Source organism: Haplochromis burtoni, unplaced genomic scaffold (assembly GCF_018398535.1).
Source record: "Haplochromis burtoni strain Fernald_Lab_line unplaced genomic scaffold, NCSU_Asbu1 Contig_3, whole genome shotgun sequence".
Taxonomy (NCBI): Eukaryota; Metazoa; Chordata; class Actinopteri; order Cichliformes; family Cichlidae; genus Haplochromis; species Haplochromis burtoni.
The window spans coordinates 3,782,765-3,797,095 of record NW_024582364.1 but is presented as its reverse complement, the minus strand read 5'-3'; the positions used below and the strand labels follow the sequence as shown (position 1 = coordinate 3,797,095).

At 37.5% G+C, this 14,331-nt stretch overlaps 1 protein-coding gene across 1 annotated transcript in view; it reads left to right on the top strand.

The window, feature by feature from the left end:
* The first annotated feature begins 289 nt into the window (after positions 1-289).
* The window catches only part of LOC102303892 (coiled-coil domain-containing protein 178), a 19,049-nt gene continuing 5,007 nt past the window's right edge, over positions 290-14,331 (top strand). Inside the window, exons 1-18 of the mRNA XM_005912630.2 lie at positions 290-466; positions 779-903; positions 4,084-4,220; positions 4,330-4,373; positions 4,463-4,542; positions 4,638-4,841; positions 4,970-5,190; positions 6,089-6,231; positions 6,740-6,893; positions 6,990-7,085; positions 7,777-7,913; positions 8,021-8,204; positions 8,294-8,356; positions 8,492-8,620; positions 8,710-8,823; positions 8,985-9,130; positions 9,309-9,468; positions 11,841-11,990. Of these exons, the coding sequence (XP_005912692.1) occupies positions 846-903; positions 4,084-4,220; positions 4,330-4,373; positions 4,463-4,542; positions 4,638-4,841; positions 4,970-5,190; positions 6,089-6,231; positions 6,740-6,893; positions 6,990-7,085; positions 7,777-7,913; positions 8,021-8,204; positions 8,294-8,356; positions 8,492-8,620; positions 8,710-8,823; positions 8,985-9,130; positions 9,309-9,468; positions 11,841-11,990 (2,220 nt within the window). The 5' untranslated portion in view covers positions 290-466; positions 779-845. The remainder of the gene's footprint in view (positions 467-778; positions 904-4,083; positions 4,221-4,329; positions 4,374-4,462; positions 4,543-4,637; positions 4,842-4,969; positions 5,191-6,088; positions 6,232-6,739; positions 6,894-6,989; positions 7,086-7,776; positions 7,914-8,020; positions 8,205-8,293; positions 8,357-8,491; positions 8,621-8,709; positions 8,824-8,984; positions 9,131-9,308; positions 9,469-11,840; positions 11,991-14,331) is intronic.

Below are 14,331 nucleotides of genomic sequence, written 5' to 3'. Positions count from 1 at the left end.
AAATTTCAAAATAACTCTCCAAAGTGCGTTCCAAGATGGCTGCTGAGTGGTGTTTAAAAGTATCGCTTTCGGTGGGATTCTTGGAAAATAGGTTACTGAAGTAGGGTTGCTGTGTCTATAACCGCCTAAAAACATAAAAAAATACAATTTGAATTTTAAATTAATCCCACCTTTGAGAAAAATAATGTGTTTTAAAAAAATAAAAAAGTACCTAATTTCACATGCAGCTAAACAGCTGCTGCTCTTGAATGTAACTCGCCCTTCCCGAGCGTACAGGCCCCCTTGTTGCTAAGCAACCTTCGAAGAAGATTGACAGCAACTTTAGTTGATTCATTCGAAGAAAACTTTAAAGAAGGGTCAAGTTGTATTTGTTGCTGGTCAGCTGCGAGGTGTTTAATTCAGAAGAGCAGTATCACAGTTTAAGACAGTTCTCTGATGGCTGCCAGCCAGAAGCGTATTAATACAAGTAAGTTGATAGCCATTCATTTTTCCGCTTTCACTTTGTGCCATGACAACGACCTCCCCTAGCTCATTAATTTGTCATTAGCTCAGTTAATTAAACGTTAACTTAACGTTAGCTAAAAGAGCGGCATCCGGAGATGAGTGAAGGTATCAACTTGCAGTTAGCGCAACTTTGACCCAAAGTTCAACGACAGGAATTAAATCTATTATAACAGAAATATTTAGCTACCAATTATATTTTTTTGTTTTTTGGAGCTAAAGATCCAGGTTTAGATTAGACAATGAAGGTTAACTGATGTCTCTCCCGCTTTTACAGTGCGCTGAAAAGTTGCTTTAGAGTCAGCGATGTGTTCTTTTTAATACATTTTGGGGAAGTTGCAGCAATGCCGGACGTGGAACCCCTCAGATTCCCATCCAGGGAAGGACGACCAAGTCAACAAGGTGAGAAGAGAAGCGATGCACCTGCAAATAAATCCACTTTAACTCTACACATTCTCTGTTACAACAAGCAGTCTAAATTAATAACGTTGTGGATGTGTTTTTTTAGGCTAACACCTTGTTTAAATGTAGAGGCTTGTTATGTGTTAGGCAGTCTTCCAAGCAGTGCTTAAGCATCTGCACCACTCAGAGCTATTTAAATGCTGAGTAAATGTAATGATATTTAATGATGTTGAAGAAATGTCACTATCTAACATCATTGGCAAAAATGGCACTGCAAGTGAGGCTCACATGGGCCTCCACTGTGGCTATAATACACCCTGCCAGTATGATTTAGAGCTAATTCAGCCCACCACTGACATATTGCCTTAGCACCTTCCTACCCAACTTCAGAGTGTATTATTCATCTCAGCTGTTCAGCAGCAGATGGTCTTCTTTTTAGTTTTTCCCTTTTCCCCCCCAGTCTCTTTACTTAGTCTGAGCTACTTCACTCAGAAGCTGTTCTGGAAGCATCATGATAAGATAAATGGTCTCAGTCACGTGGAAAAGGTTGCAGATGTCACTGTCTCAGTCTTTTTGTTGTTGAGACGAGTTTGCAAACCCCTCGAGGGCATATACACTTTCTCCTGTGAAGCATAGGTAAGGTTGGTCAGTGTCCGTGTTACCTTACTTAATAGACGTCTTTGGATTTTCTTGCTGTTTTTGGCTTTTAATAACAAAAATGTATTTTATGCTTGACTAAATTAAACCCCAATTAAAAAAATATTTCCTCTGGTGGACGGCTAATACTGTCAGGGTTTGGCTTTGTTGTGCTTTGGATTCTTGTTTAGTATTTATTGAGATTTTGGTTCTTGTTTTGATTAGACCCTTGTTTTTGTAATATGTTTATTCGCTCTCTGTGTTCTATTGTTTTTCCTCTCACTCCTCATTGTTATTATTATCATTATCATTATTTTTGATTACTATTGAAGGTTTGCCTTTTCACTGGGTCTTACATCATGCTTTTGGGTCTTCTCCACACCATACAACCTGACTGAAGCCAATTTTCTCTTTATACATAGGAAAAACCCTGGGGGCATTTGTTGTTGCATATGGGCTTCACCTGTTTATCACATCTAAAGGACTGGAACCACAATCCAGCTATGACTTTCAGCCTACATTGGTGCTTGTGTACCCCGAAGGTTAACAAGAAAAGGTCTGCTATAGCTCACCTGTTTGACTGGGTGACCCACATGCTAAAAGCCTGCAGGGGCCTGGGTTTAAGTCTGCCCTGCACCACTCCCCCTTGCTCTCAACCCTACTTTCCTGTTTGAGCTTTACTAACATTAAAAAAAATTAAAGGATAAGAAGAAAAGATCTAACAGGTTCTCTCAGATCAAGGAGAGCTCAGAAGATGTCTTGGTCTGCTCAGACTTGACCTAAGTGATACAAACTAATGGATGAGACCAACCAGTGGAGATTTTAACTCCTCCCCCAAAAGTGGGACCCTGTGAGTTTTTGTCCATGGCATCACTGTACTCCCCTTTCCCCCCTCTTCTCTTTCCACTTTTTACTCACTGACTGGTCACAGCATCTTCCTGAGAATGGTTATCCTTGAAATCTCATCCCGTTAAAAGCGAGTTCTTACTCCCCCCTGTCACCAAGTGCTTGCTGATAGGGGATCAGCTGATCACTCTAATTGGCTCTAAAGCCATTTTACACAACCGTTGCTATGAACTGGCGCTATATAAATAAAGTTGGACTGAATAACATGTGCTCATTGTTGCATAATTACAGAGTCAAAGAGCCTTGGGCAGTAAATCAGTTGTTGTGGTCATGAAAAATGTTTTGTGCTGAGAAAATGCTTTAGGTTTTAAAAGTAAAGAGAGCGTGCTTTCAAAAAAGGCTAATGAATACTTTTCACTTCAAAGTGCAGTAAATAGGATGACTGCCTTTAATACAACACACAGGTTGCACACAGTTGGCCTTTACTGAGATCAAGATTATTTAATACAAATACTCACAGACTCTGAAAGAATAGTGTATTCAATAGGCTTAAAAAAGAAAAGAAACTTTCACTTTTATTTAAGCAGATTTGTTTGAAATGTTTTTCAGATTAAAAATAAGTAAATAATTGTGAACTAAACTGGGACAATCTGGAATTGGAAGTGAATTTGGACTTCTGTGGAGATATAAAGGAAAAGTAAAGGGAAAAGGCTGTGCAGAAAACCAAAGCAGCAGACATCACAGTCACTGTTTTATTTCAGTTATATTGTTTTAAAAATGGGATGAACTGGTGCCACAGTTCTTTGAATTAAGGGCATCTTGTTGTCTATTGTCTCTTCATATAATCCTAGACTAACTTGATAATGTTAAAGTTTGGTATCTTACTGACTCTTTGGTCTTCTAATGCCTTCTGCTGATGCACTGAACTCAGCCAGGAGAAAATAAGATATAAATAAGAATATAAACATTTACAACTCAATCTTAGCTGCGCTTATGCACGGTATACCAAAAACGAATGAATGTTTCCTAGAAAGTGTAACTCGTTTTTTTTTCTGTGACTGCTAATTAATCACTGATTAAAACTAAGTCCCAGCGTCACAGAAACATTCGAGCCTACACTGTACTGTTGTAATAGACACCAGGATACATTTTTACATATAGTGTAGTCAAGTGAATTTACTGTATGTTTGGAATGAATTTGTAGTAACGCTGTATGTTAAGAGGCAGTGTGCAGGCTAATTTTTTAAAAACAGCATCACTTTAGTCTTTATTCATCTGAACTAGCTTATCAAAAGACTTTCTTTAATACTTGTGCAGGTTCGTAAACTGCACCGCTTTGTGACAGCCAGATGGCGTCCTTTCACCACCAAGATTTGCACCCTTTGGTTTGTGTTGAGACACTGAAAGGACTTCTCTGTTCTCTCACTGATGCTCCCAGTATTTTGCAGTCTGTAAAACCAGAATCAAAGTGCAAGTAAAGAAGCACACAACAGCTTTCACAGCCAAATAAATTTTATTAATTACTTTTCCAAAATTAATTCATTCATTTGAGCGAGTGTTTGCTTCAAATAAACAGAGTCTATTCATAAAGAAAAAGAGATAAACTGTGTTGTAGCTATTTAATATTTAATATATAGTGTATGGATTGTAGATGTGGTTGGCCTTTTACTGACCGTATGCTGTTTTATCTGTCTCAAGATCAAGTAGATCTTCAAGCTGTTTGCTCTGGTAGACGTCGCACCTGTGCTTTGCTCAACAGTCCTTCACCATGGGTCAACAGCATTATCTACCATATCCAAGAGATTAAGATGACAGTGGAAAACAGGTGTCAGCAGGTAAAATAATGGCATCGAGTGGTCCAACAGGTGGGAGATTGTAACACAAATATCCTGATAGGTGTTAAAAGAAACTGAAAGACGCATTTTCCCTTTTAATTTGTGGCAGTCTGGAAGATATCAATCACAAGCTAAATACAGCAAAACTTTAAGGTGAAGTATTTCATTATTTTTTAATATGAAATGAAATATGAAATGAAATGAAGTATGAAATGTGACATGAGGTCAACTTGTTTTGTCAGATTTCAATCCAGAGACTCAGATTCTGACTCTGTGATGTCTACAGATTTGTATGTTGAAGGCTTTGCAATTTGTGCAAGAGGTAAACGTGTAGATTAGATAGCTTTGGGAATCTGACTTTACAAATCTATTGTTGTATTGTTTGTGTAGTTGAAATATAAGTTTCCTATCCCATAGAAAGTTGTCCATTATCTCCACTACTGAAGAAAATAAATGATGTCCTCAGCGAGGTTGTGTATCTGATTGAGCGGCTGGAGGCTGATCGGCAGCATGCAGAGGAAGCCCTGCTTAAAGAGAAAAAAAGGAAGAGGTTTTTGGAGAGCAAAGTGGACAGTATTTCACTGTGGAGGCAAAAAGAGCATGCTTATGTTGTGCAGAAAGGTCAGTGACCATGAGGTGTCACATCCTCATCGAACTGCTTGCTGCTTCTTGTGATGTAGCCGATTTTTTTTTCTTCTTAAACTCACTGAGTAAGCTTTTTAATTAATTTTTGACTATTACACTTTTAGAACACGAGGCTTGCATTAGAGATATCACTGAATTAAAGTGGCAGCTGAAAGTGGAAAGAGAGAAACTTGACCAAGCCCGAGAGAAACTGTCACACACCGAGGGGTTGAATCAGCGCCTACACAAGGACATCAGTTTTGCCAAAAAACAAGTTCCAATTGTGAAGGAAAAAATCGACCTCCAGAAAGACCTCGTAAATGAGATTGACGCTAAACAAGCGGAGGTAGGCTGTAATAGGATTTATTTGTAATTTCAAACAAACATCTGCACATTTTCAATATGCAATATTGGTAGAAGATTAAGATTCGTGGAGTTATTTCCCAAGAATTCTACAAACGTGTTGTTAACACAGCACAAATATGTGAAAGTACAAAATCCAAGCAAGATTAATGTGCTTTTATGTTACACTTCAGAATGAAAAATAACAACTGAGTTGCATTTTGGGTGATTTTTATTGATCGTGTTTAGTCACTGGAACTTGGGTTTGCAACTGTAGTTTACAGGTGTGGAAGGGTAAAGTTTTTTTCATTCATTTTGACTACTACAGTATAAGAGCACTTGTCATATTCTGGGTGTTCATGTAAAATCTAAAAAGTTGCACCATGATTCTAGTTTTTGTAGCTCACTTTCAGTAGCCTGTGAGTTCTTCTGTATTTCTATTTGTGATTCACAAATAGGGAAACGCTCTGGGTTGCATGCTTGTTGATGTATTTATCCACTTTCTATATAAAATGAAATTTTAATTTGTTAGTGATATTCATGATCCTCAAAGAGTGAATCGTGTTCATTTACATTTTCCACTTGCCACTTTCTATAGTTTATGATTGAATTAAACAGTGCGACCAAATTCAACCTAATCTGTGCTTAAAGCCTAGTGCTTATGTGCAGATGTGCTTTTACTTTGTGCAGAAAGGAAATGATTGGATGACAAAAAGTTTCAATATGTAAACGCCCTTCTAAGCGTGCAGTCAGGCTTTTAGCAGTGGATCCTGTTGGTAAAAGACTCACAGTATGATTTCATAACAGTTTCATGTTTTCTTTTATTGTATATAAATGTGTGAAATTCGTCATGAAACATATTTCTGAAAAATACTAATCCCATGACTCACGCTCTTCTTTAGGCTAATGACGTTCGCTCAAAAATACAGCATGATCTCCTGTTAGCCCAGAATAGGTTTAAAAACATGGAGCTGGCTGCTAAAAAAGAGAAGATATCAGCAGACCAAGAGCTACTGGCACTGAAGAATACTCTGGCAAAAAAACTGTGAGTATCCACTGAAACACACTAGAAACACATTAGAATAGATCTTCAATTAAAAGTCTTCATTTCAAAGTCACTTTTATTCTTGTAGTTTTAACCTTTTTCATAGAATGTAATTATCTTTCTATGATTTTATTATTATTTTTTTAATGTTTATTATGGGCGTCTGTCTGAGAAGTTGAGAATACTTTATGGGATACCCCAGGGTTCTGTTTGGTCCTAAATGTTTTCTCCCAGGGCTATTTGCTGATGATACCGAACTTTCCAGCTAAATATTTAAATGACTATAAATAATATATAAATATTTAAAAAATATCTTCGGTTTGAGGCTAAAAGATCTTCATCTTTGTTTTGTACATACATAAATTCTTTTCATGGGAAAATAATATTGATGTCCTGATACACTAAAATAATTATATAATACTTATACACATATATAGAATCATATATAACTGATTTCTTTGAATGAGGGCATAATCCTAGACAAAATAGTGTTTTATTTTTTTTCCAGGGAAAGTTTAAATCAGTTGAAGATGATGGATGATGGTCTACATGATGAAATAAAGGATGCTGAAAAGACCATTGCTCTTGCAGAAGAGAAGTGTGCACTTATAACTCAGTGTATCCCTGAGATGATGGAGCTAGAGAAAACTGAAACCGACACAGTAAGTCACACAGTCCATATTTATACTAATTATTAGCACTTAGGAGTAATGATATTAATGTTTTTCCCCCTGTTGTTTGTTGAACCTTTTTTATAGATTGCACAGTTAAATGTTCAAATTGAGGGTGAAATACATACGAATAAGAAGTTACAAGAAAAACTAATTTCCCTGCAAGAAGATATTGCGAAAACTGTAAGTAGAACCACAAAAATGTTACAAAGTCACGAATACTCTGCACATCTCCTCATCATTTAAGAGGCCCTATTGCTACCTATGTTTGTCACAATGGCTCACTTGGTAAGACTGTATGCAGTGTTAGCCACAGAATTATCTGCGTTGTCCCCAAACCCTAGCATAAAAAAATGAATCTAAAAACTGAAATCAGTGAAAATGGAAGAAAATGGACAGTGCAAAGTTTATAGTCTAAGAAGTTTGAAATCGGTTAAAATTCTGAGTTCCCCAAGCTTTTGAGGCTCTACCAGTAAGGAAGGTGCAAGATTTTCCTTTTTACAGTATAAGCTAATATCACCAAACCTAAAAAAAAGCCACCAGCTCCTTTATAGCCATTCCTATAGAAGTTATGTGCATGTTTTTCCATAAATGTAATTATCCTTCAGAGTCAATGAGCAATGACAGTTACAGAGTGATACGTCTTATATATTCCCAGTAGAAAAGCAGGAAAAGCAGTTTCCTTTAACACATTCAGACAAACTCTTCCAGAATCTTTGTCGCTTTGTACTCTGCCATTAAAAATGAGTAGTGTGCTCCTTTTTTTCTCTGCAATTGAAACAAATATCAAGAACATTTCACTTAAAACCAAGAGTATTAAATAAGTTTGCGTTAACACTGGTCCATGAAGTTCGTCTTTCCATGTTATCCACAGAAACTGAATGGGGAAGCAGAAGTATCCCGCATAGAAGAACAACTTGAATCAAAACGCAAAACTTTTGCAGCTCTCCGTAAAGAAAACATGCAGTATGAACAGAGTGTGGAAAACTACAAGACAAAAATTTTGGAGAGGTACCATGGAAAAGCCAGAACATGCATCACCTTTTCATAAATATCATTACTGTGTACAGTAGTCCTCGTGTGTGTATGACGTTACTTCACTGGGTGATTTTTGTTAGCGAGAAAGCAGTGAAGCAGATGTGTGAGGAGAGGAAACAGATGCTCCAGAAAATCAGTGACAATGACGAGAAGTGGGAAAGGGCCGAGGAAGAAGTGACCCAAGTTGTATCCCGGCACAGTGTCATTCAGGCTGAGCTCGAAGAACAAGAGCAGCTAACCTTCGCAGAGAAAGAGAGGGCCAGGGTCAGTGGCAACATATGTATAATGCTCATGGGTTACAGTGTAAAATGTGAGACCACATCCTCTTTGTATGCTCTTTCTGTGCTCTACAGACAGAGATTGAAAACCTGAGGAAAGACCTGACAGGTCAGAGGACTACCCTGGAACAACTTAAGGTATATTTATGAGGTGTTTCAGAAGTAAAGTTTAGTCAGTTTGATCGACTTTGTGCATTCCCATTTCCTGGTGTTGTTTACACCTGTTGAGGTCAGTGTGATGACATTCTGGCTTTCATGTTTCTATTCCATCAGACTCAGTGTGCAGATCTCGATGAGCAACTTAAACAACAGCAAAGGAAATCAATGCTGACGAATCAGCAACTTCAGAAAGAATTTGAAGATGCATCCTCAGTGACAAAAGCCCTGGAGACAAAAATGGAGGTAGCAGAATAACTTTATAATAGTTGAGGAACATTTCAAAAGTTTAAGCAGGTACATTTGTAACTATTCTTTTTTTTTTTTTTAAATAGGAAATTAAAAATATGATAGACAATTTGGAAAGCATTTCATGTGAACACAGGAAGACATTAATCAACCTTAAGAATGAGAAAGACCTCCAACGCGATCATCTGAAAGCTGCTCAGGTAAGAAGGACAAAGGTGCATGATGCAGGTTGCTAAGTCAGGTTTACTCTGTAAAGCTCATTGAGGCCAAAGCTAGTCATGGCTATGTATCAAAACAATCTCTTTCTTTCAACAAAATAGGGTTTAGACTTTTGTAAATTCATGCACCTCTTTGTTTACAGGATTTACACAGCGCTGCTATACAGAAATATGATGACACCGTGGGAAGGATCAGTGACCTTATGAATAAAAGTGAGGAATACCGGGATGCTTCAGATAAAATGGAAAAAATAGCTGAAAACATCCCAGAAGTCATAGCAGAACTTCAGTAAGTTGTGCTAGGTGTAATAGCTTAGAGTGAGGAAAGGAAGAAAAAAAGGCTAATATACAACCTCCTTAGTACTTTGACTCAAATGCTCAAAAATTGTGCCACCTTTAAAAAGAAAACATAATTATTGCAATTATTTAGCTTTATGTGATTTGATGTGTTTGATTTCTCCTTCCAGGAGTGTTTTTGATGTGCTGGAGTTCAGAAACAAATCAGCTGCTCTCATTATGAGCACCTTGCAGTTTGATATTAATAACTGCCAACAACGAACACAGCGATCCATGCAGACACACACCGCTCATGTTACAGCAAGAAAAAAGCAAATGGAAGACACCAAGGTAAAAAAAAAAAGAAAAAAGAAAAATGTTTTTCTCAATAACTCTCTGTTAATACATGACTTTTGTGTCAAATACTGTGAAATCAGAGACAAGCTGTAGAAAACATCTCATTGCTTATTTGTTTATGGATTAGTGTCAGCACATTGCTTGTCACAATACTTCCCTTAAGATACAGAGAAAAGAGCTGTGTGCAATTAAAATTACAAGCCACGGTCAATCTCGTTTAAGTGCTTTTTCCGCAAATGACAACTCACTGTTGTTATAGTCTTTTGTCTGGACGAATTTGATGATGCATGTCGTGGTGAGATGCGGTGTTCTTTTTTTGTTACCTGTAGGCCAACATTTTCAAGAGCAGTTTGAATGTAAGCCCGCAGTTCACTACATCAAATAAGCATATAATCTGGACCTTGCTATATTTATGTCTGAAAATAAAATGTGACTCTGCTGTGCACAAAATGGCAAGCATTTGAACACTCCTTTGTAAGAGAAACCCCTATTTATTGTAAGGTTTTCATCTGCAGGATTATCAGCCCCAGCCAGAGCCTCTTTGCTGATGGGGGTTTCACATGGCTTATCTAATGTGAAATCGCCATGTGGTATATAGTTTCATTAAACGGTGATCAAGAATGCATTAGTTCAAAACAAGAAAAGGCAATGGAGCTTAAGCCGCCATGCATCCAAGTGCAGCAACTTTAAAGAAGTTGTTGGCGTGAGACAATTTAAGAATTAGAAGTCTTCCTCATAGACACAACTCCCATTAGCCAGATAAAAGTTAGTCATGCAAAAAAGGGTTTAGTCTTTTTCACTTGACAAAATAAGATGATATAACAACAATACTTCTCACTAAATAAAAAGATCAGAGACAAGACTGAGGTTCTAAGGAAATTGGTCACTAATCATTGGGACCAATATGAAACATGCATAATGTGTACAGTGGCAAAACATCACGGGGCGCGTGTGCATTCAGAAATCACAGTGCATGAAGCAGAATGATAGAAACCTTTATAAATGAGATTTTATTTAAAAATATGTGACCCCATCCCCCCCCTGTTCTTCAGAAACCGATGCAGGTTAGTATAACTAAAAGCTGCTGGAAGCATATGTGGTCGTTTTTCAGTATGTGGTTGTTGCACACGCAGGGTACATCAAGCTGAAATAGGTTAACTGGTTAGAAATCTGTGGTGATCTCTATTCAAAGCACACTGCACACACATGGAAGGCACCTATTTTTTTGATTTGATCAGGGCTTGTCGTCTGTCGAGGACAAAGTAAACAATGCAAACTGCCGACGCTATCAGTTTCTTATGGGCAATGAAGTGTAATTTGTTCCATTTACACTTCACAACAGCATCAGATGGGCTTTGTCAGTGCTGCATGGAGTAATTAAACCTGAAATCAATAGCAGGCATTTGTCATGTTTACAGCCCCTCTTTCTGCTGGGTTAAACTCATCACTTTAGTGCTGTTCTGTTTTACTGCAGAGACACACTTCATTATGTCTGCAGGTAGAGTTGAGATATTCACACCCTTATCCAGTACTCAGGAAACATTGTTCAAATGAAAAAGGGACATGCAGAGAGACGCATCCTCACTGTGATTTATTTGCTTGATTTCCCAGAAAAGCGTACGGCGCTGTATGGCCACTGTTTATGTCGCCTTATTTAACAACACAATTACAAACTGCCTATCGTACTATACACACACACACACGAAGCAGGTCAGTGGTGCAGCTTCTAAATGGTCAGCAGGGGCTTACTGTACAGCACTCAAAGTGCTCTATATTATATCTTGCTTCACTATATTTATATATAATCTTTTTTTCTGTAGAGCTGTGAGAGTCTCTTAAACAAGAATCAGTGTAATTATTCAGTATCTATTTTGTATATGTAATGATGCTGCCAGTTCTCCTACAAGCAATCTGATGAACTAGCCCTACCGATACTTTGCATTTTTGTAAATTACTGTCAACAGTTGGAGGTGAAACACCATATTGGTGTCGGTGTTGATACCACCCTTATGAGTCAGTATAAGTATCACCCACTATGTAACTGCTAAAGTTTTATTGGTTAGTTTCACTATAATCTGTGGTTAAGTTGTTACATCAAAATAATTCCTGACTCCCACTGGAGTAAGGTATGCAGACTTAAGAAAACAAACAAGCAAAGAAACTAGTATTGGGCAAGTATCCAATACTGACACACTTAATCTGAATCAATGTTTTAGATGGCAAAATGTTGACGATGTAGTGCAGGTATGTCACAGTAGTTATAATACTGGTCTGCAGTATACTGTATGCTAATTTTGGGTGATTTTACATAGTTACTGTAAACACTTAATATTTGATCCTAAACGTATTTGCTCATGCTCTTTCAGGAAGCACTTAAAATTGCGCTAAAGGAAAACAAACAGCTGGCAAGCCGGTATGAAGACCTTAGGAAGATTCTCATGGAGGCCAAACAGGAGTCTGTGTCTGCACTGAGTGAGAAAAACAGCGCACATAAATCTTTTCATTACTACACACAGGTACATTTTATATAACCTTGCTATCTGTTCCCCTCCTTCTTCTGTTATTGTTGTTTCATGACCTAAGACCTTTGCCTTATGTTCCTTCATGTTTTATTTGGTGGTATTCTACTTTGCACCAGACACCACTTCTTTGCATATAGGCAGTCATTTTAAGGTTTTAGTTTGGCAACCAGTAAGGAGGTTACTGCAGCAGTCTAATAATGAGATAACTCGAGTGGAGGAGGATGATGGATGTGACATAATGTAATGATAGTTTTTCCAGCAAGGGGAGTAAAGCAAGAGGTTGATGGTACATGTAAATACTATAACTTCAACATTTCCCTGATTATAGTTTTGTAAGGTGGCCAGAGGTGAAAAATCTTATCATCGTCGTGTTACAAATTTGCCCTGCTCACCGCAGTAATTGGTGAAGGATCAGCAGCAAACACGGGTCAGGATCAGACAGTGCTAAAATAGCACTGGAGGTCTGACTAGTTGAGGGAGACAACTCAGCAGCATTTTACTGTTTAATCTTTATAGATTTTGACACTATTTAACTAGAATAGAATTACACATGACAAGCATAACACCAGGGAGAAGCCACACTGTTCCTGCAATGAAAAATACATATTATTTGTTCCAAAAATGACTAATACCTTTACTTGAGCAATTCCTCATCTAACTGCATGAATGTTATCAAGTGAAAAATGCATGCAAAAATAAAATCCTGTGGACAGGATTTTCCACGCTCATGATCAAAGCCTGATTTTCTTTTACTCCGGATTCAGCCTTCACCATTTTTGTTTGTTTCAACTCCACACTTGTACAACAGCAGCCTCTCGGCTAGTGTTTTATGGCTAAATTTAGTTGTTTTTCTTTTTTATTATTTTGGTATAACAAGCTCATAATCAGCAATGTTTCTGAAATGTAGATGTCGGCCTAACACATTTAATCATTTAATCTGATTTATACAGACACATTCAAATGCATTTCCTTCCTGTTTTAAATTTCCAATTATCTGTATAATGCTTGCATATTGTGTCCCAGTTAGTACATATGTTACACAATGTGAGTGCTCTTAATTGATTTGTTTATAACTGGAGGCAACAAGGTAAATGCATTTAACATTGTCAGGATCATTTGAGAGATCAGTACATTAGTGCAAGTGAGTGAGATGCCAGTCATTTGTGTTTTTCAGAGTCCATAATCTCTTTTATTAAATTTAACTGAGGGGCACAATGAAACTCATCTCTAAGGTATCACTGAAATATAGTTAGGTATGGAAACTGTGGGCAGTGACACGGTTTTCATCATCTTCAAACCCTAACTCTAAGCATAAATACTACTTTAACTGTCATGGAGGAATTTATATACCAAGCTTCACCTTTCAGTACTTTTAAAGTAATTGAATAGATGTGCAATATTCTTTGGTTATTTCTTCACAAATTAAGCAGATAAAGGTTTTGGGTAGCCTGTGAAGCAACAATATGTAGTCAAAGGTCTCTTTGTCTCTGAGTACAAGTAAAACAGCCCACTCTTAGGTTGCAAAATAAATTGATCACAGTGTTACTGAGAACACTGAGATTGGCCAGATAAACTGGTTTGGTAAATTCTGAGGAAAAGAAAATACCGTTTAGGAAAAAACGAACGAAGAAAAACAACAGAAGAACATTCATCAGGAGGTAGTTATAGTTTTCCAAGTCTACCATAAAGAGAAGGGCAAGGGCAAATAAAGACTGTTCACCACAAGGTGAAAGCTATTAATCAGCCTCAAGAATACAAAAGGCTATATTATACTTAGCCAAAATAAATAAATAAAAGCCAGAGCAGTTCTGCAGCAACATTCACTGGACAGATGAAACCAAGATTAACCTGTACCAGAATATTGTAATGGAACGCTTGGGATAGTTTGTGATGCAGTCATAAAATATCACCTGTAAAACACACTGGAGGCTGTGTGACATATGTGCATGCACGATTTCCAGTAGCACTGGGTCACCAGTGTTTGCTGATGACGTCACTGAAACTAAAAGTATCTGGATTCATTCTAAAGTGGACAGAGCTAAATCCCCCTCAGATTTAGCCAAGTACTGCAGAGCTGGCTTTACAGTGCTTCACAGTAGAGACAGACAGTGATCCAAAGTATACTAAGAAAGCAGCCCAGCAGCTTCTGAAGGTAACTCACTTGACCTCTACTTTGTGGAGCTGCATGTTACTCCCTGAAAACAAAGTAAAAATTTGAAGCCTGGCAAAAAAAAAAAAGAAAGAAAGAAAAGAAAAAAGTCAGAGTTCAGGCAGTTAATTCATACCAAAGGAGATAAATGTTATTAGCAATTATTGAAACCAAAATGTATTTATG